The sequence below is a fragment of the Schistocerca serialis genome, chromosome 2 (genome assembly GCF_023864345.2).
Source record: "Schistocerca serialis cubense isolate TAMUIC-IGC-003099 chromosome 2, iqSchSeri2.2, whole genome shotgun sequence".
Taxonomy (NCBI): Eukaryota; Metazoa; Arthropoda; class Insecta; order Orthoptera; family Acrididae; genus Schistocerca; species Schistocerca serialis.
Window position 1 is genome coordinate 686,973,316 of NC_064639.1, and position 27,203 is coordinate 687,000,518.

The 27,203-nt window shown below is 39.4% G+C and overlaps 1 protein-coding gene across 2 annotated transcripts in view; it reads left to right on the plus strand.

The window, feature by feature from the left end:
* Nucleotides 1-27,203, plus strand: part of LOC126457811 (leucine-rich repeat-containing protein 1-like) — a 147,466-nt gene that overhangs the window by 101,353 nt on the left and 18,910 nt on the right. For both annotated transcript variants that reach the window (XM_050094427.1, XM_050094426.1), the window contains 3 exons: nucleotides 14,432-14,484; nucleotides 17,184-17,235; nucleotides 18,347-18,420. In XM_050094427.1, coding sequence (XP_049950384.1) covers nucleotides 14,432-14,484; nucleotides 17,184-17,235; nucleotides 18,347-18,420 — 179 coding nt within the window. The remainder of the gene's footprint in view (nucleotides 1-14,431; nucleotides 14,485-17,183; nucleotides 17,236-18,346; nucleotides 18,421-27,203) is intronic.

Genomic DNA, 27,203 nt, shown 5'->3' on the forward strand with positions numbered 1-27,203 from the left:
AATTGTTGATTTTTAAGTAGAGCATTAGATTGTTGTTGTAGCTAGTTCACAGTTTCTTGCTTATCCCTAGCACTAGCACCATGAGTCAAATGTCACATGATTGTTTAAGCATGGACAATGCTGCATCAAGTGCTTCGGTGCATCAGAAAATCTCGAGCCTATTCAAACAAAAGCATTGTTTGCGAAGCCTTAGTCTTTGGAATTGTTCAAAATAAATTAGTATGGACCCTAAATAGCTAAAGCTTCATCTGCAAATGTAAGACAACCGCTATATAAATACGTTAATGTAAAAATATTGACTTCAGCAGCAATAGCTTAATCTGTAAATATAAGATTACCTCGTATTTTTTGAATGACGAATTTGGGAAAAAATCTCTTCCTATAATCAGGTAGATACTGTAATTATCAATATTGTTTGATCATCAACAACAACAACCGTGCTTTCTTCTGGACCAGCATTTCCCATGTGCACAGTTTGTTTGCTGGCTGTGGAGGACTTTCTGATCCAGCTCTTAGCTGAAAGCAAGCCTGTGATAGTCTTCATTCTTACTACATCAATGTCATACTTTCCAGCAGCTGTTACACCTTTCAGTAGATCGCATACAAAGATATGATAACTTTGTGCCAATTGTTCTCTATGTGCTCACAAGCAACATATATTCTATGCATCTTCTTACAGATAATCTGCTCCACCTCAGTCGTCTCAGAGGGTTCGCAACCTGTACAAGTAGTTTATTTTGGCATGATGACTACTAATTGGTTGCATACTGATCACTAAATTGTTAAGGAGGATAAAACATGGTCCCAGTGAGTCTGCAGTGGTATCATGAAATGCACTGTCACACAGTGTGCTTTGCAACACAAAAGCTACCCATGACCATGGTATTTTACCACAAAGGCAAATTCTAATATTCCTCCAAACATTAGAATTCAGAACTTCAAGATGGGAACTTCTTTCATCGCAAATTCTTTTTTCCCACCACCCTAATATCTCAGACTGATTCTTATTTAACATTTTCATTCATTATGTGATATGAGGAATGTTGACTGTTAATTAAAGTTATAAAAATGTGTATTTGTAGGTCAGTCACAGAGTCTTTATTTCATCCACTACACATTCAGTGGTTATACCATCATCATAAAGAGAAAGACATCTTTTACATAGTAGTCTCTAGTGGCTAGCATCACATTGTTGTGTTGTACCATGTGAGATTGCAATGAGGTTAGGTAATGGGTTGCAAGTGCAAGGAGGAAAATATATGTTGTCGACACTCATCATGAGGTATGACACGAACAATAGGGGGTGTGTCAGTTACTGGTTCTATACAGCCAGTGAGAGAATGGCGGTAAGATGGTATGTTTGGAAGCAAGAGACATAATAACATTCTCAACTCGGTGTAGAAGTGATGATGATGATGATGATGAAGAATGAATGAAAACAGTGCTACCGCAGAGAACAGACTAACTAAACAAAAAGAGCAGTAAAGATAAAAATTAATGTAAACAATTCATTTTATGCAGAGCCAAGAGTATACGTACTGCACGTCCCATGGGCACGGTGGTGAATGGGTGTTTTTACTTGCTGTAGTGGACGTGTCATTTGTGCAGCTGCTGATGGAAGGTGTTATGGCAGTTCGCCAAGGAATAAGCAAAGAGCCTGTATTAGAAATGAACATTACGTAAAATGTAATGTATCTGGCTTACTCAATTGAGCCTGGTGCTCACTGTAAAGTACATTGTATTAACGGTTAATTTGACAATATATGGTTGAAATGATGGAACTTTGGTTACAAATGCTTTACATTGACTGATGAGAGAAATGAGTTACTTTTCCAGCTAATTCACATAATCTTAGGGAAAGAGGATCCGAGCACAGTGAAGAAGATTATTAGCTTTGAATGAATAGAAAGATCAGCTGTACAAGATAAGTTTATGGGTGACCACAGAATCCAGAAGATATTAGCAAACAAATCAAATCTGTAAAAGTAGTGTGCTATTAGGGGAGGACACATAGAACTGGTAGGTTTGACATCTCCCTACAAGCACTAGGCAAATGACACCCTGGTCAAGAGATAACAGTGGCAAAGAATGAAAGTGAAATAAAAAGTGAAATGAAATACAAAAAGACAGCTGGAATCAATAACAAATTATTTTATTAACAATGTACTACATATTTCAAAGAATATCTCATCTTACATAAGGTTTACATAACCTGTATAGGAACTGTGCAAGTGGAACTTTCTCCTTCTATTATCAAAATATAGCTAATCAATAAATGGCAAAGTTTAGTAAATGTCTAATGTAAATGTTTTTGGCAGTTACCGTAGGTCAACAAATGTAGTCATTTTGATTAGTCAGAATATATTTTTCCCAAGGAACCTCTGAAAAAGGGGGGGGGGGGGGCACATCTTATATTCGGTGTCATTTCATACTCTGGTAAATATAGTAATAAGAATGAAAATATCGAGCAAGTTCTTGGGTGATGTAAATTCATCAGTAGAATTTAATGCTCAGCTTTCAGATCTTCATATCTGCTTTCCTGCTGATGTCATGTTGTTCATAACATGTTGCCGTAAGAAATGGTAGCAGTCTTGCCACATCATGGAGACCATCAGTTAAAGTTGAGGAGTTGCAGTGAATTCTTTTATTAGTGCGTGGGTGGTGTGCAACAATGAACAACTGGTGACACAAACTGACGACATCTTTGCTCTCTGAAAACTGGCTACAATCTGCATGACGACAGTGTTGTTGCACATCTATTTACACTTTTAGTAACTGTCAATTGTATTGTTTAAGATATAAGCCTCCAAAATTAAAACAGAAAATTAATACACAGAGAGAAACTGGATTCCCTAATTAGGTACATTATTTCCTGAGAAGTCTGTACTGGTAGTTTGTGAAGTAAACAATTTAGAAATGTGAAACAAGATAATATATGGAAATTAACAGTGCAAATTATATTTGATAATTTATAAGCAGAATATAAGTGGCGTCATTTTCGTAACATAAATTGGAGTTACAAATTAAATATGCTTTCATTTAATAGTAGCTACACAGCTCAAAATGATTGCTAGAGCTGAAACTGATATACGTTTACATCTGTAAAAAAGACTGCACAATGTTGCAAGTATTTTACATTGCCGGCCTATTATACTGAAAACTTTGATGAAATAATGCCTACAGTGACAACAGAATATGAGGCAAGTGTAAGTTCTAGTGAACGTTGGTAGCCATTCAAGAATTTAGCTAATAATTGGAGTCTTCTTTGTTAACAAAATATATTCCTTCCAATTACAGAGTCTGGGTATTTAGTATACTTGGATCTGATGGTCATGAGTTTTCTGTTTGCCTTCTAACCAGAACTTCCTTGTTAACTGCAGTATAATTCACATAGTAATTAGTATCGAATTGCAATATTTGAATGTTTGACAATATTTTAGATGCATATTTGAGGTTTAAATGGCTCTTCGAAGGGTGTTGTGTAATAAAAACAAATTGACATTTGCGACTAATCAAACTGTTTTATTAATAATGTAACCCGTATTTTTAGATTTACATCTTCGCATCCGATATGTGCATTGTAGCTTTAAATATATTTTACATCACCTAGATTGGTGTCTTTCTTGGTAATATTGTTGTGATATTACAGCAGAATGCACTGTTTTTTCATTGTTAGATACACCTAGACCCAAAACCATTGAAAGTTCCACTTGCACAGTTCCTATACAGGTTATGTAAATCTTATGTAAGATGAGATATTCTTCGAAATATGTAGTACATTGTTAATAAAATAATTTGTTATTGATTCCAGCTGTCTTTTTGTATTTCATTTCACTTTTTATTTCACTTTCATTCTTTGCCACTGTTATCTCTTGACCAGGGTGTCATTTGCCTAGTGCTTGTAGGGAGATGTCAAACCTACCAGTTCTATGTGTCCTCCCCTAATAGCACACTACTTTTACAGATTGGATTTGTTTGCTAATATCTTCTGGATTCTGCGGTCACCCATAAACTTATCTTGTACAGCTGATCTTTCTATTCATTCAAAGCTAATAATCTTCTTCACTGTGCTCGGATCCTCTTTCCCTAAGATTATGTGAATTAGCTGGAAAAGTAACTCATTTCTCTCATCAGTCAATGTAAAGCATTTGTAACCAAAGTTCCATCATTTCAACCATATATTGTCAAATTAACCGTTAATACAATGTACTTTACAGTGAGCACCAGGCTCGATTGAGTAAGCCAGATACATTACATTTTACGTAATGTTCATTTCTAATACAGGCTCTTTGCTTATTCCTTGGCGAACTGCCATAACACCTTCCATCAGCAGCTGCACAAATGACACGTCCACTACAGCAAGTAAAAACACCCATTCACCACCGTGCCCATGGGACGTGCAGTACGTATACTCTTGGCTCTGCATAAACAAAAGCCCAGCAACAGTGTTTTGCTCCACTCTTCCTCATTTTATATAAAATAATAGTTTTTATCTCTATATTTGCAAGAATATCGTCAGTTTCTTGAAGAGCCTAAGAGTGTATCACAGCATTTGGTAACAAAATGTCATTTTAACTACAAGGGTTGCATGTTACTTTCCTTATTAATTAGTCATTGCTTAATTTCCATTTCTTATGCAATGGATCCTCTGGTTTTAAATTCTAATAGTTATGTGACATTGTGTGTATTGCATCCATCCACTGTCACTTACTCAGTAGAATAAGTTTTGCAGTCTGTAATTTGACTGATTGTAGTTTCATGGAGATTTCTTCAATAAACAAATAAATGAAAGAAGAGCTAGCCACTGCAACAAATAATAGACAACTCATATGATACCTCTCACTGAGGTCATAGAAAAGAGTGTCTCTTGTTATTTCTTAACAACTAAAGATACAGCGGGTAAAGTTAGTTGTAGTGCATTACAGTTTTGCCATTCAACTATTGAGTGGTGTACATGGACATCTGAAGCCCAAAACTACATTTGCTGTTCAGATGGCTATTCATTCTGTATGAAAACATGTGCCTATAAAGGTAGAATCATTTGTTTACTGCAGAAGTCAGGCAATAGGAAGTTAGATAACATTGTATTTTTTTGGACTTCATCAGCTGTCTGGCTTGCAGACCAGATCCATATACTTTCCTCTCTCTGGCATTTCTCATCTGCGGCATCGATAGTGCTTTTGCTGCCTCGATTTACCCCTTCTATATACTATCACAATTCCGATTTCTGGTTGGTTTCACAAACTCCATTTGGACTATCCCTTGAATGTCATGAAATAAGGTTGTTGTGAACTTGGTTCACTATATCTCTGGAAGCAGTTCCTTCCAGGAATTTCAGCCTAGCATACACTTTTATCACAGTTATTCCATTTCAAATTGCATTGGTTGGATAAACTTTGAATTTGACCTTTGTACCCAATTTCAGTTATTGCTTAACAATAGTGTAAACAAACGTACCAGATCTTCATAATGCACATTATCGTAAATTAATTATGGCCAGTTGAATGAAGATGAGACATATTGAAAAAAAGTAAGTAAACTCGAAACATTCCTTCTCATCTGATGTCTTGAAGCTTCTGTACTGTCTGGTGGAGTTCCCCCACAGCCAGAGGCCACAAACTCTTAGCACCATGCAGTGCGCAAGACTGATCGTGCATAATATTGTTTGTAGACTCCCTCTGAAACATTTGTTGGTGAACCTGGATAATTTCCATGCCCTCCTACACATGTTCTATCAAGCTGTAAGGGTCAACAGACTCGGTTTGACCTGTGACACACAGTTAAATTAGTCACTGTACTAGTACTCAGGGTTGCCATAAGTTTTGGAAATCAGGGAATAGCAGAGAATTTCATACGTGTCAGGGAAATTTGGAAGGGGGGAAAAAAACTGGGAAAATCTCGTTTTTTGTCTCAGTAGATGAAATGGTTTGTTTATGAGATGGCATGCATCATCGCTGGCTTCCCTACTCCCTCATTCTTACTTCTTCTCCCCTTCTTACCTCTCCCCTCAGCTTGCAATCGGTGCTGCCACCATTTCTTGCCGCTAGCCTAGCAGCTGTCGATGAGAGGTGCGAGGGAGGCATTAGGAGTGGTTTGTCTGGAACTGATTCTCAGCTATTGTTGACAGATTGGCTGAAGACAGCTGTCAAGTGTGCAAGAGTTGTGTCTGATAGATTGTGTGAGTGTGTATGGCTCTCATTTTGTGACAAAGGCTATAGCCAAATATTAAGTTGTGATGATGTGGTTGTCTTTCCCACATATTTGTCTGCGGCTCAGTGATCATCTTTATGGTGAGGTGCTACCTACCCTCATTAGTACTGAGTATTTGCACAAGTTGTCTGCTGCATGAATTGATCACTGCGGTCTCATTTCATCAATATGGTGTCTGTGACACTTGAATAGCTGGCCGCATGGTTGGACTTCCATGACAGGCCAAAAATGTGGGCTATTACTGCCGATCTGAAGCCCATCATTTCCCACTAATGTACAAGCCCTGCCCATAAGATCTAATCTCACTGATGTAGCTGCAGGCCGGATCTGGTTGTGTGTGGCATAATGCGACGGATTTTCGTGGTTTATCCATGGACCTGGGACTGCGGTGTTCCTTGGCAGGCCAGAGGCCACGGGCGATGGATTCCAGGAATTGTGACTGTCTCACCAGAAGTGCATGTACAGTGTGGTGTTTTATAGACACTTTAGTTATTCTAGTACATTAGTAGTTTATATATTAGAAAGTATGGACGATAAGAAGGAGAAAATTGCGGCAGTCACTGTCAGTTTTTACGCTATGTACTCATATACTTCTTAAAAGAAAAACCACACAATGCCTGTAAAATAATAGACATAACGCAGTGGGTAATAATTGACAATAACGAACATAGTAGAACTAACATTTTACTGGTGCCCACCTATAGTATTGGCTTAAACAACTCGTCTCTGCCTTATACACTTCTTTCAAGACACTTACATTTTTCTGAGGTTATTTCTGAAATCAGTGAAGGTATTTTAAATCTGTCCTGCAACTGCAAGGAAATGTGTATTTTTGGCACCAAAAGTGTTACATTTTATTGGTAGAAAATAACAACAGTGATCTTAATGAAATACATATACCATTTGGCTTGCTTTGTCCATCTAAAAACAGTTCATTACAAAAGATGTTGATATTAGTACTTAAGATTTTTGCTCACACAGGAGAGAGATAAAAAAGTCCTTATATTTTTCTTTTCCAGCTTATGTCTTTACTTAGCCTTGAGATCTCAATACTTATCAGGGAAAATTGCTAAAACTTTGTCTGGAAATCAGGGAAATATCAGGGAATTTCACTTGGGGAAACTTGTGGCAAGCCTGGTACTCCATGCCCTGCAACAGTCTGACTACTCTCTAAAGACTCCCAAGTCCGACTACTGGATTGGACAACAAACACTGCAACAGTCGGTGCACCCTCACCAACTGGTTTGTATCATCCTCTTTGTAAACTATACAGGATCACAATTGAAAGTTAAAGAGCATAAGAATGTACACAGGAACACCACAGTTCAAATTCTCATTGAAGCAAAATGCATTTTATTATCCCTCTCCAAGTCCACTTCATCTGTTAAACTACACGTCTTGCAAGCCAACTGCTCCACACTCTGTCAGGCAGCCTTTTTCTAAACAGTCCACATAGGCTAAACAGCAACACCAACTTCAAAAACAGGAAATAGATAAAGAGGTATTCACGCACATGAAAGGGAACACACCTCCGAACACTTTCTGAACTTTCCACATCCAGAGAACAGCCTGACTGATCCCTGAGTACAAACGTCCGAAATGCACGTCCACATCACCTCCATCCCAGAGGGCTCATACTAACCTCTTGCGTCCTATGAAGGCCACTGATATGTTTATCAATTGTGCTAGCTGCTCACAGCTCCACAACATTCTTTCCATGTGCAGATATTTTGGTTAATCAGCCTCCAGAGTAGAAAGCAGCCACTGTAATGCTTGTAGTAGTATTACTGTAAAGTGCTGCTGCGTGCTAACACTTTCAGTAGTTTGTTCCCAAAGGATACTTGGAAGTGCTGGCCATTCTGTGGAAAACACTTGCCTCTGAAAACCTCCAGGTCGGGCCGGATTAAGAAAAGACCGCCAACTTCGCGCCAGGAGAGAGAACACTTCCCAGTCCCTGGTGGTCAGGAAACAGACAGTTTTGCACACAATAGCAGTCAGCATTCGCCAATGGTTGCGGCACAGAAATAATCCATTACAAACTGTTTATTATTTCAAAAGTAATTGCCATAATTGTTAATACGTATATCATACCATGTGAAAAGACTGTCAATGCCTTCATGGACAAATTAATGACAACAGGTGAAAGTTAGTAGAAATTTGTGTGTCTGTGAAAAGGTCCATGCCCGAAGCATACAACTACTACCACTGTCATATCTTAGCGAAAGATATTGCCAAGAATCCGAGAAAATTCTGGTCTTACGTAAAATCGCTGAGTGGCTCAAAGGCTTCGATCCCGTCAATTGTTAACCAGTGTGGTGAATAGCTAGAGGAAAGCTAAGGTTTTAAATTTTGTGTGTAAGAAATAGTTCACACAGAAGGATCAAACAAACATACTGTCATTTGAACAATGCACAGACTCTTTAATGGAGGGCATATTAATAGGCACTATGGCATAAATAAGCAACTGAAAGAGCCGAAAATACAAATAAGTCGCTAGGTCCAGCCAGATTCCCAGTTTGGTTTTACAGAGAGTACTCTATTTGTCACTGGGCCCTTGTGTAGCTGCATTTACTGCAAATCTCTCACACAGCGCAAAGTCCCAAGCCAGTGGAAAAAAGGGCAGGTGACTCTTATACACAAGATGGATAAAAGAATGGGCCCACAAAGTTACAGACCAATATTCTTAACATCAGTTTGCTGCAGAATTCTTAAATATATTCCAAGTTTGAAGATAATAAAGTTCCTTGAGGTGGAAAAGCTTATCTCTGCAGATCAGTGGTTTTAGAAAGCATCACTTGTGTGAAACTTAGCTTGTCCTTTTAGCACATGATATCCTACAAGCTATGGATGAAGGTCACCAGACAAATTCCACGTTCCTAAATTTCTGAAAAGTGTTTGACAAGGTGCCCCACTGTAGACTACTAATGAAGGTGTGAGCATACAGAATAGGTTCCCAGATATATGAGTGGCTCAAACCCAGTACATTGTTCTCAGTGGTGAGTGTTCATCAGAGAGAAGGGTATTGTCAAGAGTGCCCCATGGAAGTCTGATAGGACCTCTGCTATTTTCTGTATACATAAATGATCTGATGCACGGAGTGAGCTGCAATTTGCGGCTGTTTGCTGCTGACGTTGTGGTGTACAGGAAGTGGCTGTAGAAGCATAAATGATTTAGGCAACATTTCTAGAGCGTTTAATGACTGGCATCTGGCTCTAAATGTATATAAATGGAAGTGAGTCAGAAAAACAATCCCACAGTAAGAGTACAGCATTAGTAGTGTATTGCTTTACACAGTCACGTTGGTTAAATATCTAGACATAATGTTGCAGAGCAATATGAAATGGAATGGGCACGTAAGGACTGTGTTAGTGAAGGCAAATAGTTGACTTGGTTTATTTGCAGAATTGTAGGAAAGAGTGGGGTACCTGTAAAGGAGACTGTAGAACACTAGTGCGACACATTCTTGAGTAATGCTTGAGTGTTTAGGATCCCCATCAGCTCAGATTAAAGGAAGATATCAAAACAATTTGGAAGCTGTTTGCTAGATTTGTTACACATAAGTTTGATTAATGTGCAAGTATTACAGAGACGCTTCATGAAGTTAAATCCTTGGAGGGAAGGCTGTGTTCTTTTCGAGGAACACTATCGAGAAAATTATAAAACCAGCATATGAAGCTGGCAGCTGAACAATTCTACAGCCAGCAACGTACATGTCATGGAAGAACCACAAAGTTAAGATAAGAAACGGAAGTGTATAGAGAGTTGTTTTTCCTTCACTTTATTTGCAATTGGAACAGGAAAGGATATTACTAGTAGTGGTATGAGGTACCCACTTCCATGCACCACACATTGGATTGTGGAGCGTGTGTGTGTGTGTGTGTGTGTGTGTGTGTGTGTGTGTGTGTGTGTGTGTGTGTGTGTGTTTTTGATAACGAGTCTTCAGCCCAATCACGTACCTGGTCATATCTGGCATAAGCCTGTAGTTTGTTGCTAGGTTGCTTTCTTGAATTCAAGGCACATAGTATCAGCATGAGTAATGCTCTACAGTATTGGCTAACAAATGAACAGAATGAGTTGAAGTACACAAGATCATTTGCGTAACCCATGTTGATTCTCTTAAAATGTTTTTTATGTCTCTAAAAAAGGGTAATACACAAGCAGAATGCACTTAGCAATTCTACACCAAACTGATAAAAGTTATGTTGACTTTTAATTTCATGAATCCGTCCTTTTGCCTTCTGGAGAGAAAAAAAAAGAATAGCTACTGCTTTCTTTGTGCAACACTAGACTTCCCATTGCTTGGAGAGTTATTGCTAGACAGGGCTCCAGTTCTTTCATGTAATCAGCATTGAATTGGATTAGGTTGAATCTCTCTCTCTGTGTGTGTTCTTTCTTCACTGAGGAAGGAACTAACAGTTCAAAAATCTAGGAATAGTCCACACTGCTTTTAAATGTATTAGTAGTACTGGAACTTTGTTCCTTGAAGACAGGCAGGGCATTCTGCCTTGATATCAGTTTAAAATGTTTGCTAATGCTTTTTTCTTTTGATTCAATGCAGAATAGAGGTATTTGCTCTGTCCAGTGGTTTTTTTGCCTGTAATTCAACTTTATTTTCAATTGCACAGTTATTGATCACCATTGAAAGACCTGTAGTGCAATAATTTTCAAAGAAAGAACGACAGTCTAAACAAATGATTTAGAGAAGACTTCCTAAAACATTCATATTTATTAATATGTTGCTCTTTCTGAGGCAAGTTCATTATTACCACACTGATTTTATATTCATCTTTTACTCCTCCACAAACAGTGGACCTTGATGATGTGCAGAGGTTACTATGTATCAACAGTACAGATAATTGTTCTGTAGATGCAACCATAATAGATGTGTTTATGGAGAAACCAGAGTAACCTGTGTTTTCTGAAGAGGTACAGAAGCAGTTTCAGTAGTTTGAGGGACAACAATCTGAATAATTGACCAGTTTGGCTTTGTAACATTAGCCGACATGGCGTCATTACTTAGTTCTTCAGGTGGCTGAAAACAAGGAGAAACTACATCCTTTATGTTTCCTGAAGGTGTGCAGCTCTGCTGTATGGCTTGATAGTGATAGTATCATCCTAGGTAAAATGTTCTGGAGTTAATAGTTCCTCATTTGGATCTTTATGTGGGGACCATTCAGGATGATGTTATCATCAGGAAAAACAAAGCTAGCACTCTACAGATTGGAATGTGGATGTTAGATGTTACGTCCCTTAGAGGTAGGTAGGTTATAGAATTTAAAAAGGAAAATAGATTGATTGAACTTAAGTATAATGGGAATTGTGTAGTGCAGTCTTCAGATGAGTACATGGTTCAAAATGCTAAATCCAATAGTGATATTGCAGGAATAGGCAGGTTTACTAATGAATAAGAAAATAGACATGATGGTAAACTGCTATGATCAACATAGTGAACACATTATCTTATACAATGTGGACACAGAGCCAACACCCACCACAATAGTACATAGTTATAGGAAGATGAAAGTTCAGTTGTCCGCATACAGAAATTCAATGACGGGAAAAGAAAAAGAATGAAAAACAGTGAGAGGATGTGGTATGGAGGAGGAGGAGGGGGGGGGGGGGGGGGGGAGTATTGAAAGGGAGAGCCACCTGGTCAAATTTTGCACAGAGCATGACATAGCTAGTAGTAGGTTTTAGAATCATGAAAAAATATTGTATACATTAAAGAGACCTGGAGTTGAGGTGTTAGATAATGTGTATAATGTTAAGACAAAGATTTTGAAACGAAATATGAAACTGCAAACCATTTACAGGGACAGAAAGGCAATGAACAACACATTGAATCTCAATAAATTAGAGTAAGGTAGGAAACCAGGGAGGTGGGATCTGGATAAATTGAAAGAATTAGGAGTTGAGAGTTCCAAAGGGGCATTAGGCAACTATCATGTGAAACAGAGGAAAGAAATACAATTGAAGACAAAAGGGTAGTTTTGAGAGAGGAAATAGTGAAAGCTGCAGAGGATCAAATAGGCATAACACACTGCCCAATAGAAATTCTTTACGACACAGCAGATACTGAAATTAATTGATAAAGGAGAAAATATAAAACCCAACAAATGAAGCAGGTGCAAGAGAAAACAAGATTGACAGAAACTGAAGAATATCTAAACAGGAATGATTTGGGTACAATTCAGTGCTTCAGAAGTAGATGTGTAAAGATATATACCTGTAGAAAAATTAGAGAGACTTTAGAGAAGTAGCTGTATAAAACTCAAGAGCTCAAATGACAAGCCAATACTGAGCAAAGAAGGGGAAGCTGAATGGTGGATAAATATGTTTCAGGGTTAGGTAAGAGAAATTGACTTGAAGACACTACTGTAGAGAGATCAGAAGTAGAGGAAGAGTGAGAAATTTGAGAGAGCACTAAAAGACCTAGCTCAAAACCAGGCCCCTGAAGTAGCTAACATTCTCCCAGAATTATTGGAAACCTTGGTAGAAACAGTCAAGACACAACCATTCTACCTGCTGTACAAAATGTACGGGACTTTCAGAATATCCTCAGAGCTCAAGTCCTAATTTCAAAGAACACACATGATGACCTGTGAATTTACCAAATTATCAGCTTAGTCATAATTTCAAAGTAGTGATGAAAATTACGTACAAAAGAATCGAAAAACTTGTAGAAGCCAACATCAGGGAGTTTGAGTTTTGTTGAAATGTAGGAACACATGAAGCAGTGCTGACATTTTTTACTCTTTTTTTTATCTTAGAAGGTGGTCTGCGAAAAGGCAAACCTGTGTCTACAGCATTTGTACAGAAAGTTTTTGACCATGTCAACAGAAATACTCTTAGGTATTCTGAAGGCAATGGGCATGAAAAATTGTCTACAACTTACATAGAACTGACATTGCAGTTATAGGAGTCAAAGTACATGAAAAGAAAGCAGTAGTGGTCAGTGTTTGTGCTCTTCAGTTAATAAAGTAAACTGAGGAGAAATTTGGAAAGGGGGCTAAGATTAAATGACAAGATGTTAAGACTTTGAGGTTTGCTGATGCCACTGTAATTTTGTCAGAGGAAAAGGGCATGGAATAGCAGCTGAAAGCAGTGGTTATTGTCTGGAAAATAGGTTACAAGATGAACATCAACAAAAGTAAAGCAGTGTTAATTTAGTGTTGCCTAATTAAATGGTGAGGGAATTAGATAGGAAATGACACTAAAAGTAAAAGATTAGTTTTGATGTTTTGGCAGCAGAGAAACTGATGATGGCTGTGATAGAGAAAATATGAAGTACAGACTGGTTAAAGCAAGAAAAGTATTTCTGAAAAAGAAAAAATTTACAAACATTCAATATAAATTTAAAGTGTTAGTAAGTCTTTTCTGAAGGTATTCGTTTGTTGTTACTCTTGTGCAGAAGTGAAACATGGATGACAGAAGCTTTAAACAAAATTATATCATCTGTAAGCCTTAGTGTTAATCTTATCTTCGTGAACTTGAGTATTTTTTCAAATCTCTCTGTAGATTCATTTACTACTTGCTCTGCATACAAATTTAATAACTTTGAATAGGACAGTTTACGCAAACCGAGCGAGGTTGCGCAGTGGTTAGCACACTGAACTTGCATTCGGGAGGACGACGGTTCAATCCAACGTCTGGCCATCCTGATTTAGGTTTTCCGTGATTTCCCTAAATCGCTCCAGGCAAATGCCAGTATGGTTCCTTTGAAAGGGCACGGCCGACTTCCTTCCCCGTTCTTCCCTAATCCGATGAGACTGATGACCTCACAGTTTAGTCTCTTCCCCCAAACGACACCCCCCCCCCCCCCCCCATAGTTTACGCAAGTCAGAACTTAGCATCTTGTGATAGATCTGCAGGAGTGTAACATGTCTCCATCTTCAGGTTCATAAAAAACAATATGGTAATAATCCCCAGCCATGTTCAATCTGAGCTAGTACTCTGTCTCAGATTGCCTCATCACTGATTGGATGTTTAACCGTTGCCTACCTTCTTTCCTAGGAATTACACCTTCCTCTGTACTCAAGGTTACTTAGTTAGTGGTTCTTGTGTGATGACTGATATCAGTGTGAAATCAAATCCAGAAAAAATAAAAAGGAGAAAAATTACTTCCTGTTCCTGGTTTTGTATTTTTACTACTTTTGTACCAGCATTCTTTCAATTTTTATGTTTGTACATATATTAATATTTTAATAAATTCTATTTTCAGGAGTATTGAGCTAGATGATGATTGTGAATCAACTGACAAAAACAGCTTTTCAGGTAGGTGTAATACCCAAATTATTTTCTTGCTGTTTGGTAATATTTGTCAGGATTGTTTCTTCCATAATATTGATTAGTATTGATTTAATGAATTTCTATTTTTGCATAAGTCAACAAATGTAAATTTTTATTGACGCCATCATTTTTCCATCTGAGGCCTCGCCTAGATTTGAAAGCAATTTAATTTGTTCAGAAGCTGACTCGATAGGCCTATCACTTCTGAAGATTTGTCTGTTGGGCTTTGGGATTGTCATTCCACCACGAGGTATTGGTTCCCTCCACATTTAATCCCCAGAAAGGATGGTTGCCTCATCTTTCAACTTTGCCGTACCGAAGTCTCCTCCTCTGCTGCTGCCACTGCTACTACCACTACCACTACGGTCTTCGTCAATAACATTGGAATGGCTTCTGTGCTATATGCCATGAGATTGGGTTAATTTGAAACTCAAAAATAAAAGATCAGTAGGAAACTGAGATTGAAGTACAGTGATATGGCAAAATCTAACATCAAGCAGAGGGGGCACACCAAGGACAACAACGTAGAGGAAGGGAAGTTTAAGGGCTGTAATTGGTGGAGAACCTTGTTTACTGACCCACTGAATATGATGGAATGACGTGGGATATGATTTTGATATTTCCATAATTTTGTGATGGTACCTGACAATGTATTCATTGTGCTTTTGTGACCTTGGCAACTATCTGGATTCTTTAAAAATAGCTTTCATTAATTATGTAATACACTAGGTTTCATCTTTTTACTTTGATTATGAGCAATGTTAAGTTTTTTTTAAAAAAAAGTAATTTGAAACATTTGCATTCCATAAATTAGCCTTGAAGTGAGTATCTTATGTCAGACTGAACATTTCCATGAGTTTTTTAGCCGTAAGTGGTTTATCAAAATTCATTATCTTACAATTTGTATCCTGCATGATAGATACTGTTTCAAACCTACTGTAATATTTCATGTGAATGGTGAGGGGGTAGGGAGGGGGGATTACAAAGTGATGTAAATCCAAGAATGTGTCCACTGTAACACTTGGGAATGGAAACTCTTCACTGCTTTATCTTCACAACTATTTTTTGTCCCTTCCCTTTTAAGAATATAGTGTGTTGAAATCTCTTTTCACAAGGAAAGTATTTTTTCTACAATTTAATTCTTATTTGGTAACTAGAAGATCGTGTAGTGAAAACAGTCTAGAAGTACATTTTGATAATTAATAAATAATCACATTTGGTAAAAAGGGGTTCATAAATCATTGTAAACTGCTTAATGGAAAGTATTGCCCACAATGGAAAGTATTGCCCACTGATATTGGCCGTTCCGTTTCATATTTCATTTGTGTATCAAGGGGGAAATATTACATCTCCTTCTGTGTACATTCTGATTCTTCTGTGTCATTGTCATGGTGCTTATGTGATTAAAGCAGCATGATTATTACACAGTCTATCTCAAACACCAGTTGTCTTAATTTACTCAACAGTTTCATGAAAAATCAGCAGCTTTCTCCCATCAGTTTCCACTAATGTTCCCAGAGCAACTCTTTCATACTTTCTTGTGACTATATTGAATCACGAGTGGTGCACCTTGGAATTTCATTGCTTTATATTAGGCCTACTTGACAAGGTCTCCAGTATTGGAGCCATACTCAGAGATTGATCACACTAGATTCATATGAACTGTTTTCTTAACAATTGCATCACACTTTCCCAGAATCCTCCCAATGAAAATAAGTGTTTCATTTATTTCCTTACCAGTGACTTCATGATATATTGAAATGACAGGTTCAAGTACACCTACTGCTTCCATAGTGCTGGAGACAGACAACATAATCTGTTAGATATTTTGTTATGAAGAATTAAGGTTATTCTCTTACTATTTTTTCACCACTTACCTGTGTTTGTTGCCTTTTATTTATTTGTTATTGGTTTTAAAACAACTGTGGCTTCATCTCCATGCACTTTAGCAATGTGATTGATGTGATATGCCATGGCAGATATATCTGGTTAGTGTAACAAAAATCCTCTGTTGTGGTAACTATAAGCAGACAAGTTCTTTATGTTCCAGTAAATTAACATAGATACTGCAATCGGATGCTGTTGCATTCTCTGTCATGTTTATTGACATTATCATGCATATGTAAATTTTGTGTCACTTAGTAGTTCATGTAAATGTCAGAAACAGAAAATACCAAGTGCTACTTCACAAAAGTACAAAGTGTGGAACAGATATTTCATGTTATCGGTGTTTCTGTACTGTTTAAATAATTTGCAATAGCATCCTCTTCTTCTTTTCACAGCTTGGCTTATTTGACAAAAGAATTGATATGGAAGACTGGTTTTGTGTCACATGCAGTACTGCTCCAAATCAAATCACTATTCAAATGCTGCTAAACTGACACACAATGTTGCCCATTCAAATTATTGGTTTCTGGATATAAAGAAGTCATTGTTTGTATAGACTTGTTGAAACTGTACAAGAAAAGAGGATATGTTACTGAAGTTTGAATAAAGACATGAAATAAAACATCATTTACTCGATAAAAATGTAGCAGAATAATTTCTCTTAAGCAAATTGTCCTTCCGCTTGTGTGGTGCAGATAAGCTCATTCCTTTCACTTACATAGATAACATATATTTGTCTTTTCCCATTGTAAGTGGAGTTGTTCTTTTAAATGTTAAATATTTTCTTTCTCTTTCAGCAAAAGATACACCAACTAATGGCCCTAGTTTTCCATGTGCAGATTTAAACAGGTAGGAATATCTAAATATATTGTTTATGTTGGGGAGGGGATAATTTTCTAGCTGCAATATGTTTTGTAATCTGCCCCAAACCGCCATACTTTCTTTCCTGTTTTAAACTGGTATAGTGACATTTAAGTTTGGTATAGGGAAGTTCTATTTAAGAGGCTCTACTCAAACTGAGTGTACTGGTATTACATTTTTTGCAGCCTCATGTGTGCGTAGGAGTACTATCTATTTTCAGTTGTCTGTGGTAGGACATGTTCTGAGGCTTCAAGGGATCACCAATTTAGTATTTGAGGGCAGCGTGGAGGGTAAAAATCGTAGAGGGAGACCAAGAGATGAATACACTAAGCAGATTCAGAAGGATGTAGGTTGCAGTAGGTACTGGGAGATGAAAAAGCTTGCACAGGATAGAGTAGCATGGAGAGCTGCATCAAACCAGTCTCAGGACTGAAGACCACAACAAACAACAACAACGTGCAAATTGTACAGTGAACTATTTTAAAAGGTACAAGATTCCACTGACGTATATTGATCATTTTATAGTTTTTATACAGAGTATGAATTGACATGAAGAACATTATTGTAGCCCAGCTATCAAACTCGTGTTAGTGTTCTTCACTGTAGTGTTCTGGTTGATGTGAGTAGTCATTAATATACACATATATATTCATTTGGCTTTGCTTCTAAATACTGTTTTCAACAAGTCAACTGTATATCAATAACCATGGTGAATTTAGAGTCTTCACTGTTGAGTTACGTTATCTTTCTTTACCCTTCCAGTTTTATTGTTCACTGTGTTTCTTTTACATTTTGTTTGTACGGCGTAGTCTCCTGCCTCAACTTTTAATAGCAAGTCCCTTTGTTTTGTGTTATAATGTGTGTTACTGTTTTATATTGCTATCACTGTTCTCTTACCCCTTCCATGCATGCTTCCTCTCTGTTCGTCTAGTGTCTGTAGTTATTTGAGGGCAGAGCGCTTGCTCTTAATTATATTTAACTAATTTTTTTCAAAGTTTTTACATATGTGTATTTGAGAGTATTGTAGAAGTATATCTAAGTTATATTTTATGCTGTCATGAAACATGTACCAATTTTTTAAAATACTAAATTTTTGCAGTGACTGTTTAAAATATGAGGAGGAAGAGGAGTGGGATTCAATTGATGATCCTGATGGTTATTTTGATCCACATGGTAAGTTCATTTCAAGCCTGAAGGCGAGTCTGTGTGGTTCACGTACTTCCCATTATCTCAGTCCAAACATATTAGAAACCCAAAATACATTTTTGTTGCTTGTTTTTCTCCATTTTGCTGTTGTTTTGCACTGGCACCACAAATATTTTTTTAATGCTAGAATGGTCACTGTTGCATGTATAAATTTGACAGTGGGAAAAGGTGCTTGTGAAAAGAAGAAAGATTACACACAACAGAGACATTGTGAATTTTGGCTGTACTGACTATGTTTGGGAGCTGTGACTGTACAGAATAATTACAGGGTGCGGCAGAACCAGCTAACTAGTTTCTTTCGGTTACTGCTAGGGCTGTGGTGGGGGTAGGCAGTTGCACGTGGTCTGCCTTTGTTCAGTCGTTGACCCCATTTCAGTAGCCAACGTAGTCTGGATTATTATTAAAACAACAGATCTGTGATCGCTACAAAACGAGCTTTTTGGCAACACTTCAACATTCCACGCAACAGTGCCATTCCTAATGCAAACACAATTCAATTGTGGGTGCAGCAGTGGGAGGAAACTGGTAGCACACTAAGAATAGATACACATGGCCAATGTAGATGTGTCAGAATGCCAGAAAATGTGCAGCGGGTGAGAACAGCAGTTAACTATCGCCACAACAATTCTGCTTGACAACATGCTGTTGCATTGGGTATTTCAGACCACAGTTTTGGAAGGATTAAGCAATGCAATTTGAAGTTCCATCCTTTCACAATAATCACTGCTCAAGAATTACACCCAGCAGACTACACCAACCGTCAAAATCTGTGTGAGCAAATGCTTGCTCACATCCCTGTGAATGCAGCTTTCCTCAGTAATGACAAAGCATATTTTCACGTTAGTGTGTGCGTGAATAAGCAAAACTTTCGCTACTGGGCTGAAAATAACCCCCGAATTATTCATGAAAGACCGCATCGTTCTCCCAAAGTGACAAGTGTGGTGTGCCATATCACTATTTGGTGTGGTAGGCCCTTACTTTTTTGAGAAGGAAGGACTGACCATGGCAGTGAATTCCACGTGTTGTGTTTCAATGTTGCAAAATTTTCTGCAACCCAGAATGGATGAGATTGTTGAAGAACATGGACTGGGAGACTTGTGGTTCCAACAGGGTGGAGCTACTGCTCACACATCTCGAATTTCGATTGAGAATTTTGAGAGAAATGTTTCCGGGACGCCTCGTCTCTTCGAGGGGTGATGTCGCGTGGCCTGCATGGTCACCCGATTTGAGCTTTTGTGGTTGCTTTTATTGGGGATATCTGAAGGAAAAGGTTTTCAAAAGCTGCCCTCACACCCTTCCAGAGTTAAAAGAGCGGATTATTGACGAAGAGAATGTCATACCCCGCAAGAGGTGCTCGAAACTTCAAGGATTGTCCACAACAATGTATTGATGCTAATGGCTGCCATCTTGAGGACATTATTTTCAAAACTAAATGGATGTAAAATAGTATATTGTACTAATTTAGAAAATAAAAACATTTTTTTCTCTATACATCCAGATTTACTTTTTATTGCTCTTTAAAACTGCTTAGTGGGTTCTTCCGCACCCTGTATATGTTTTTTCTACTACCAGTCACTTTTATTTCTTTTATGTTTAAATTAACATTAAGCAGTGTGTTTTGAGCCAGTTTTGTCCATCTTCAGGCATTTATGCATAAAGAACATTGTTGATTAAAAATAAATTCTCTTAAACCAGATTAACATTAAACTGTGTAGTGTTCACTGCTGGAGTGGCTGTCGGTGTATTTGTGTAAGGGGTAGGTGTGGGAGGGGGGTTTGGTTTGGCCAGAAATTGATGTCCAGTGATGTCAACTGGTGGTGTGGAGCCATGTCTCGTTGTTTATTATGATTGATACCACAGCCTTTGTGGGTGCAGATAGTTTAACATCAGTTATAATGTTGCAAAATTCGTGTGCTACACTTTCTGTATAATTATTCATTTACAAATTTGGCCTCCTGAAGCCTCATTTTTCGCAGTTGATACACTAAAGGTAGCTGCTGATTTTGGAAAACTGAACAAAGAGTACTGGGCCACAAGGCTAATAAAACTTCACAAAAACACATAGCTATGAGACTCATTCAAATGAAACCTGGTCAGTGTGTCTATCTTTACCTTACACATACGGTGGCACCACGTAACTGTGGGTATGATGGCACCATCTATTGGTAGAGAGACTGATACGTGCACGCCATTTGATGTTGCATAGCGCCAGTGTAGTTTCCGGCGAAGAGAAGGTGGTCACACAAGCTATCGTCCACTAGCGAACATACACGTGAGTGAGCAGGAACATCGAGGAGTGATTCGATTTTTGGAGGTGGAGGAAGTTGGAGGCTGTGAAATGTATCGACATATGAAGGCTGTGTACGGTGATTATAGTCTGAGTCATTCAAGTGTTGTGGAATGGTGCAAACGGTTCCTTGAGGGAAGCGAGTCACAAAGACAATCCTCATGCTGGACAGGCTCTTTGTGTCATTACACTGGATATGGTTGCGGAAGTGAATGCGTTAGTCTTCGACAACCGCAGAATCACCGTGGATAAGATCCATCAGTTACTGGGTATTAGCATTGGCACTGCCCACACCATAACGCGTCTACACTTGAACTTTCGAGAAATCTGTGTACAGTGTGTTTCCCACCGGCTGGCTGCCGAACAGCGCAGTACTCAAATGGCGCTGTCTTTGAGTCAGCTGCAACGTTATCATGAGGAGTAATATGACTTTCTGTTATGTATTGTCACAGGTGACAAAATGTGGTGTCACCATTTTGAACCGGAAAGCAAGCATCAGAGCAAGCAGTGGAAACATGCGACTTCACCATCTCCAAAGAAATCAAAGGCTATGCACACCAGTTCTGATAAGGTCATGATGTCCTTCTTTTTTAACCACAAGGGCCCGCTGCTTGTCGAGTTTCTGGAACAAGGAACCACAGTCAATTCCCAACATTACTAAGCCACTTTACAGAACCTTAGATAAGCCATGAAGTCGAAACGCCGAGGCATGTTGTCCAATGGCATTATCCTCCTCCATGATAATGCCCACCCACACACGGCCAATGCAGTGAAGACGACACTGCAGCAGTTTCAGTGGGAAACGCTGGAACATCCACCGTACAGTCCCGACCTTTCACCATGTGACTTTCATGTGGTTGGACCTCTAAAACACGCTGTTTGTGGACCTTAATTTGCAATGGATGACAAAGTGTTTGTGACGGGTCCAGGCCTGGATCCAACAGCAGCCTACTAGCTTTTTCAAGTATGGAATCAACCAGCTAGTGTCACAATGGGATAAACGTGCCAACAGTTTTGGTGACTATTTTTGAGTATGTGTACTGTGTATAACTACATTTTTGAGTTAATAAAATTGTTACCGTTACTTTACACTTGTGACCGGGCTTCATTTGAATGCTCCTTACACAAAGGCAACAAAAACAAATAATATCAAACTAAATATACTTAAATCTAGCAATAACAAACTGCAGAACCATAATGCCCTGGCAGTAAAATCTGATAAAGGTTCCACAAGGCTATTAGGTTTATTGATGATTATATACTGAAACACTTGACTTTGCAAACAACCATATAGTTGAAGTACAGGTTGACACCACATCAAAGTTCCAGTCTAAAATAAGAAAATGGCTCAACCACAATAAGTTCCTCTTCAGTAAAAATGAAGTACGATCCCTTACTGTAGTGAATCCCACAGCCCCTAGAGTGAGAGCACAGCCAAAAACTCGTTACACCACCACATCAGTCAGGCCTCTTGTGAATTCAGTTAATAGCCCAGCCTACAAATTAATGAGAGATCTAAATGATGTATGTGTTAAAAAGTACGCATTTGAAAAATCATATTCCATAAAGAGTAATTATGAACTTATTAATGGTATGAATGACCTGACTGTACACTTCAGTCTAAGATTTTATTCTTAGACGTTGTAAACCTGTACAGCAATATGTCAGTAGATGAAATAATGGAAATAATAAGAAAGAATCTGTCGAAAATAACACAATGAGAAAACCAGAAATAATAGAGCTTATAGGTGTATTTTCTTTAGAACTCTCACATAATTACGTATCTATCAGCAACAAAATTTACAAGTTGGACACATGGCTAGGAATGGGAAGCCCTCTTTGTGCTCTAATAGCAGAAATATTTATCAACCATACAGACGATAAAAATATTGACATTAAAAGATAGTATCACAAGCAAATATCATTTCTGTAAGAGGTACACTATGTGATCAAAAGCACCCAGACACCTCAGTATGGTGTTGGCCCACCCTTAGCCTTGATGACAGCTTCCACTCTCACAGCATTCGTTTAATCAAGTGCTGGAAGGTTTCTCAGGGAATGGCAGCCCATTTTTCATGGAGTGCTGCACTAAGGAGAGGTATCGATGTCGGTCGATGAGACCTGGCTTGAAGTCTGGCATCCCAAAACATCCCAGAGGTGTTCTATAGGATTCTGTGCAGGACAGTCCATTACAGGGGTGTTATTGTTGTGTAACCACTCCACCATGGGCCGTGCATTATGAACAGGTGCTCAATCATGTTGAAAGATGCAATCGCCAACCACGAATTGTTCTTCAACAGTGGGAAGCAAGAATGCGCTTAAAACGTCAATGTAGGCCTGTGCTGTGATAGTGCCATGCAAAAGAACAAGGGTGCAAGGCCCTTCCATGAAAAACACGACCGCACCATAACACTACCACCTCCGAATTTTGCTGTTACCACTACACACGCTAGCAGATGACATTCACCGGCCATACCCACACCCTGCCATCGGTTCGCCACATTGTGTACTGTGATTTGTCACTCCACACAACTTTTTTCCACAGTTAAATCGTCCAATGTTTATGCTTCTTACACCGACATGATGTGTGGCTTATGAGCAGCCACTCGAACATGAAATCCAAGTTTTCTCACCTCCTGCATAACTGTCATAGTACTTTCAGTGGATCCTGATGCAGTTTGGAATTCCTGTGTGATGGTGTGGATAGATGTCTGCCAGTTACACATTACGCCATCTTCAACTGTCGACAGTCTCTGTCGGTCAACAGTCGAGGTTGGCCTGTACACTTCTGTGCTGTATGTGTCCCTTCATGTTTCCACTTCACTGTCACATCGTAAACAGTGGACCTAGGGATGTTTAGGAGTGTGGAAATATGACATACAGATGTATGACACAAGTGACACCCGATCACCTGACCACATTTGAAGTCCGTGAGTTCCGCGGAGTGCCCCATTCTGCTCTCTCATGATGTCTAATGACAACTGAGGTCACTGATATGGAGTACCTGGCAGTAGGTGGCAGCACAATGCACCTAATATGAAAAATGTATGTTTTGGGGTGTCCGGATACTTTTGATCACATAGTGTATGTGGCTGGACACCCTTATTCAGTTTGATGGTACAGATTAGAGCATTGCGCAGCTCTGTTAGACCAGTTAGGCCTTGCCTGATGAAGGAGGGACAGAGCCACTCTTGCCTGGCCCTGTATGACTGCTCAATCACATACTCACTCCCTGTCTGCTATCTTGACTTCGGACATGCAAATAACTGAACATGACCAGTCATCGTGACGTTTCACCTCACCTCACCTCGCAGCACTGCATAATTCAAATACCTCAGTCTGTCTTGCTTGCCCCCCCCCCCTCTCTCTCTCTCTCTCTCTCTCTCTCTCCCCCCCCCCCCCCCCCATCCCCCCCTCTCTCCCTCTCTCTAAAACACAAAAGTAACATTTCCAAAAGCTCTTAGGTGACACAGTTAATTTCATGCAGCATGTGGAAAATAATTTGTCATTCACTACAAGCACAGAAAGAGACTCATTTTCAAATAGAAGATTTATTCTGCTTGTAAATAGTAAGAAAGTATGTACAAATTAATTAAATACTATCCCTTAAATCTAATAGACAACTTTGTCTGTAAAGAAAGTATATGAAGAGTAGTATGTATTCACAGCCGTACTATTCACACTTTTCACTCGAAGTAAATTTATAATTATTGAATCACCAGTAGGTAACCGATGCAGTCGGGGTTCAATTTGTTGTGCCAGCTTTACGAGTACTAAAGTACTGTTCACTATATTCGTTTGTTCCTGTGATATGTAAAATAAGTTTTATAACTGCCCTGACACAGCTCCAGGACCAGACTGCATTGCATTGCCAGTGTCCTGTCCTTACCATTTTGAAACGTATGTGGAGCGTGGGTGATCATCCTGGTACTGAAACTGTGTAAACGCTCCTTTCAGATGGTGCCTTTTGCCCAATTAGTCTAACTAATGTTCTTTGCAACTTGTTTGAACATATGGTGAAATGGCAGCTGTGTTGGTACCTTGAGTCTCATTCTGCTGCTGTCAATTGTACCTGGCCAGCTTTTACCTGGCTCCAACACCTTATCACTGTCTTCTTCAACTAGCAAAAGGCTTATGACATCACAGGGCACCATCACATTCTCTTTACCCTACAAGATTGGGGTCTCCAGCACCTGCTCCCATTTTTTGCCGGGAGCTTCTTGACCCACCAGACTTCTCTGGTTCAAGTTGGTGCTTCCCACAGTACTCCCCATATTCAAGATAATAGAATCCTGGAGGGCTCTGCATTGAGTGTGCCCCTTTTTTTAGTGGCTATAAATGGTCTAGCTGCAACTGTAAGGACTGCAGTGTTACCCTTCGTATATGCTGATGACTTTTGCATTTACTGTTGCTCCTCCAACATGGGTATTGCTGAACACCGGCTACAGGAAGACATATAAAAGGTTCAGTCCAGGGCTCTCACCCATGGCTTCCAGTTTTCAGCAGCAAAGACATACATTACGCATTACTTTTGTCGTCGTATTGTCCATCCACACTAGAACTCTACCTCAGTGAGCAATTGCTCAGTGTGATGGAGTCTTATTGCTTTTAAGGACGGGTCTTCAGTGTCCGATTGATGTGGCTTTCCCTTCTTTGACAACTTAAGAAAATATATTTGTCATACCTTAATACTGTGCACTGCCACAAGTTGGGATGCAGACTGCTCTGTACTTTTGCAGCTTTACAAATCTCTGATCCTGACTCTTCTTGATTGTAGTAATGTGGGGTATGTGTCTTAGAAGTGCCTTCAGCATTATGGATGCTGTGCCTGATAGACTTTTGTGGGTTCTCACTTGCAACAGGTGTCTTTCAGGCCAGCCCTGTGAACAGCCTACTCGTGGAGGCTGGCATCCCTCAACTACAGGTTAAATGCCAACAACTGCTGCTCAACTATGCAGTATATATATGCTGCTCCCCTGAGCATCCAAACTACCATGTTCTTTTTCGTGATATGGAGATCCACGCCCAATCCCCCCTCCCCCTGCAACAAACTCCCAGGACTGAAGTCAGGATCTGGCCTGAGGAGCTCAGCATTCATTTGCTGAGTATAGGCTTGGCAACCTCTTGAGAACCTGCTGCTCCTCAGTTGTATAAAGCTTACTCAGGCACACACGGCTCTGTTTGAGTGGACCCATATTTCCTTAGCTGGTCTTGGGACCAAGATGGAATCCTTGCAATCTTCTTCTTCTTCTTCTTCTTCTTCTCCTCCTCCTCCTCCTCCTCCTCCTCCTCCTCCTCCTCCTCCCAGCAGGAACAGTATACTGTCTGAGAGTACTCACACCCCATCCTCCAAACGAATGAGCGAGGATAGCCCTCCTGATAATCGAAATCAGTTTAATTATAACAACAGATAAAGGATGGACAGGTTTCTTCCGACTTAGGGTTAGGCCTTATGTACTTAATTCCACCATTTTGGTCACGCAGTGCTGAGTTATGGGGGTGAAGCAATGTGTGTGAAGTGTGGAAAGGCAGCCCATGGATCTGGGACTGACTGTCCATCTCCAGCAGCCTGCATTAATTGCTGTGGGACCCACTAAGTCCGGAGCCAAGGCTGCCCTGTTTTTGCAGAGAAATGAAAAATTCAGAAACAAAGTCACCAAGTGGATCTCCTGTGCAGAAGCCGAAAAAGAAATATAAGGCGATGAAATCTTCTGTCTTTACCACTTCTTATGCTTCTGTAGTACAGAAACCTATTCCTAAGGTTGATGTTTCAACACAGATGACGTCCAGTGTACAACCATCCACCACCAACACCTGTACTTGCATGTGTAGATGCCTAGGCAAAGCGAGTAAGGATAAAGCAATCCAAGGAGTTGCCACAGAAAAAAAAACAGCAGCAGTTCTGTAGTGAGTGTCAAGTAGTCACACAACAAACAGAGTGCTTCTAAACACTCCCGTTCCCCCATCCTCAAAGGGTCAGGTGCAGGGAAAGGTTCATGATGTTCCGTCAAAAGCTGTCCCGCACACCATCAGACATTCTTTCACATCTGACTGTTGAGGATATCATGGAGTTAGATGCCTTGGATCCAGGCAGCCCCTCCACTCCCCCTTGCTCTACAAGTGCTTCACCTCCGTGATGAAAAGACAGGGATAAATTAAAACAACATCGATGAAATGGCTGCCATACTACAGGTGGACCTTGGAAGGGTTCAGGACACATGTGGAGGAACTCCGTCTCTTATCCCAGGGTAGACCACTGTGTTTGTGTCTCCAGGAGACTAACTTCCATCAATCGTACACCCCTGAGCTACGAGGCTATGTACTTGACAAAAAGGGCAACCTGAATAGAGAGAGAGAGCTAGAGGAGGTGTAGGTGTTTTCATCAGTACTGATTATCACTGCTCGCCCCTCTAACTCACAATGACTTTACAAGCAGTTGCCATATCAATGCACGTGCGTCATC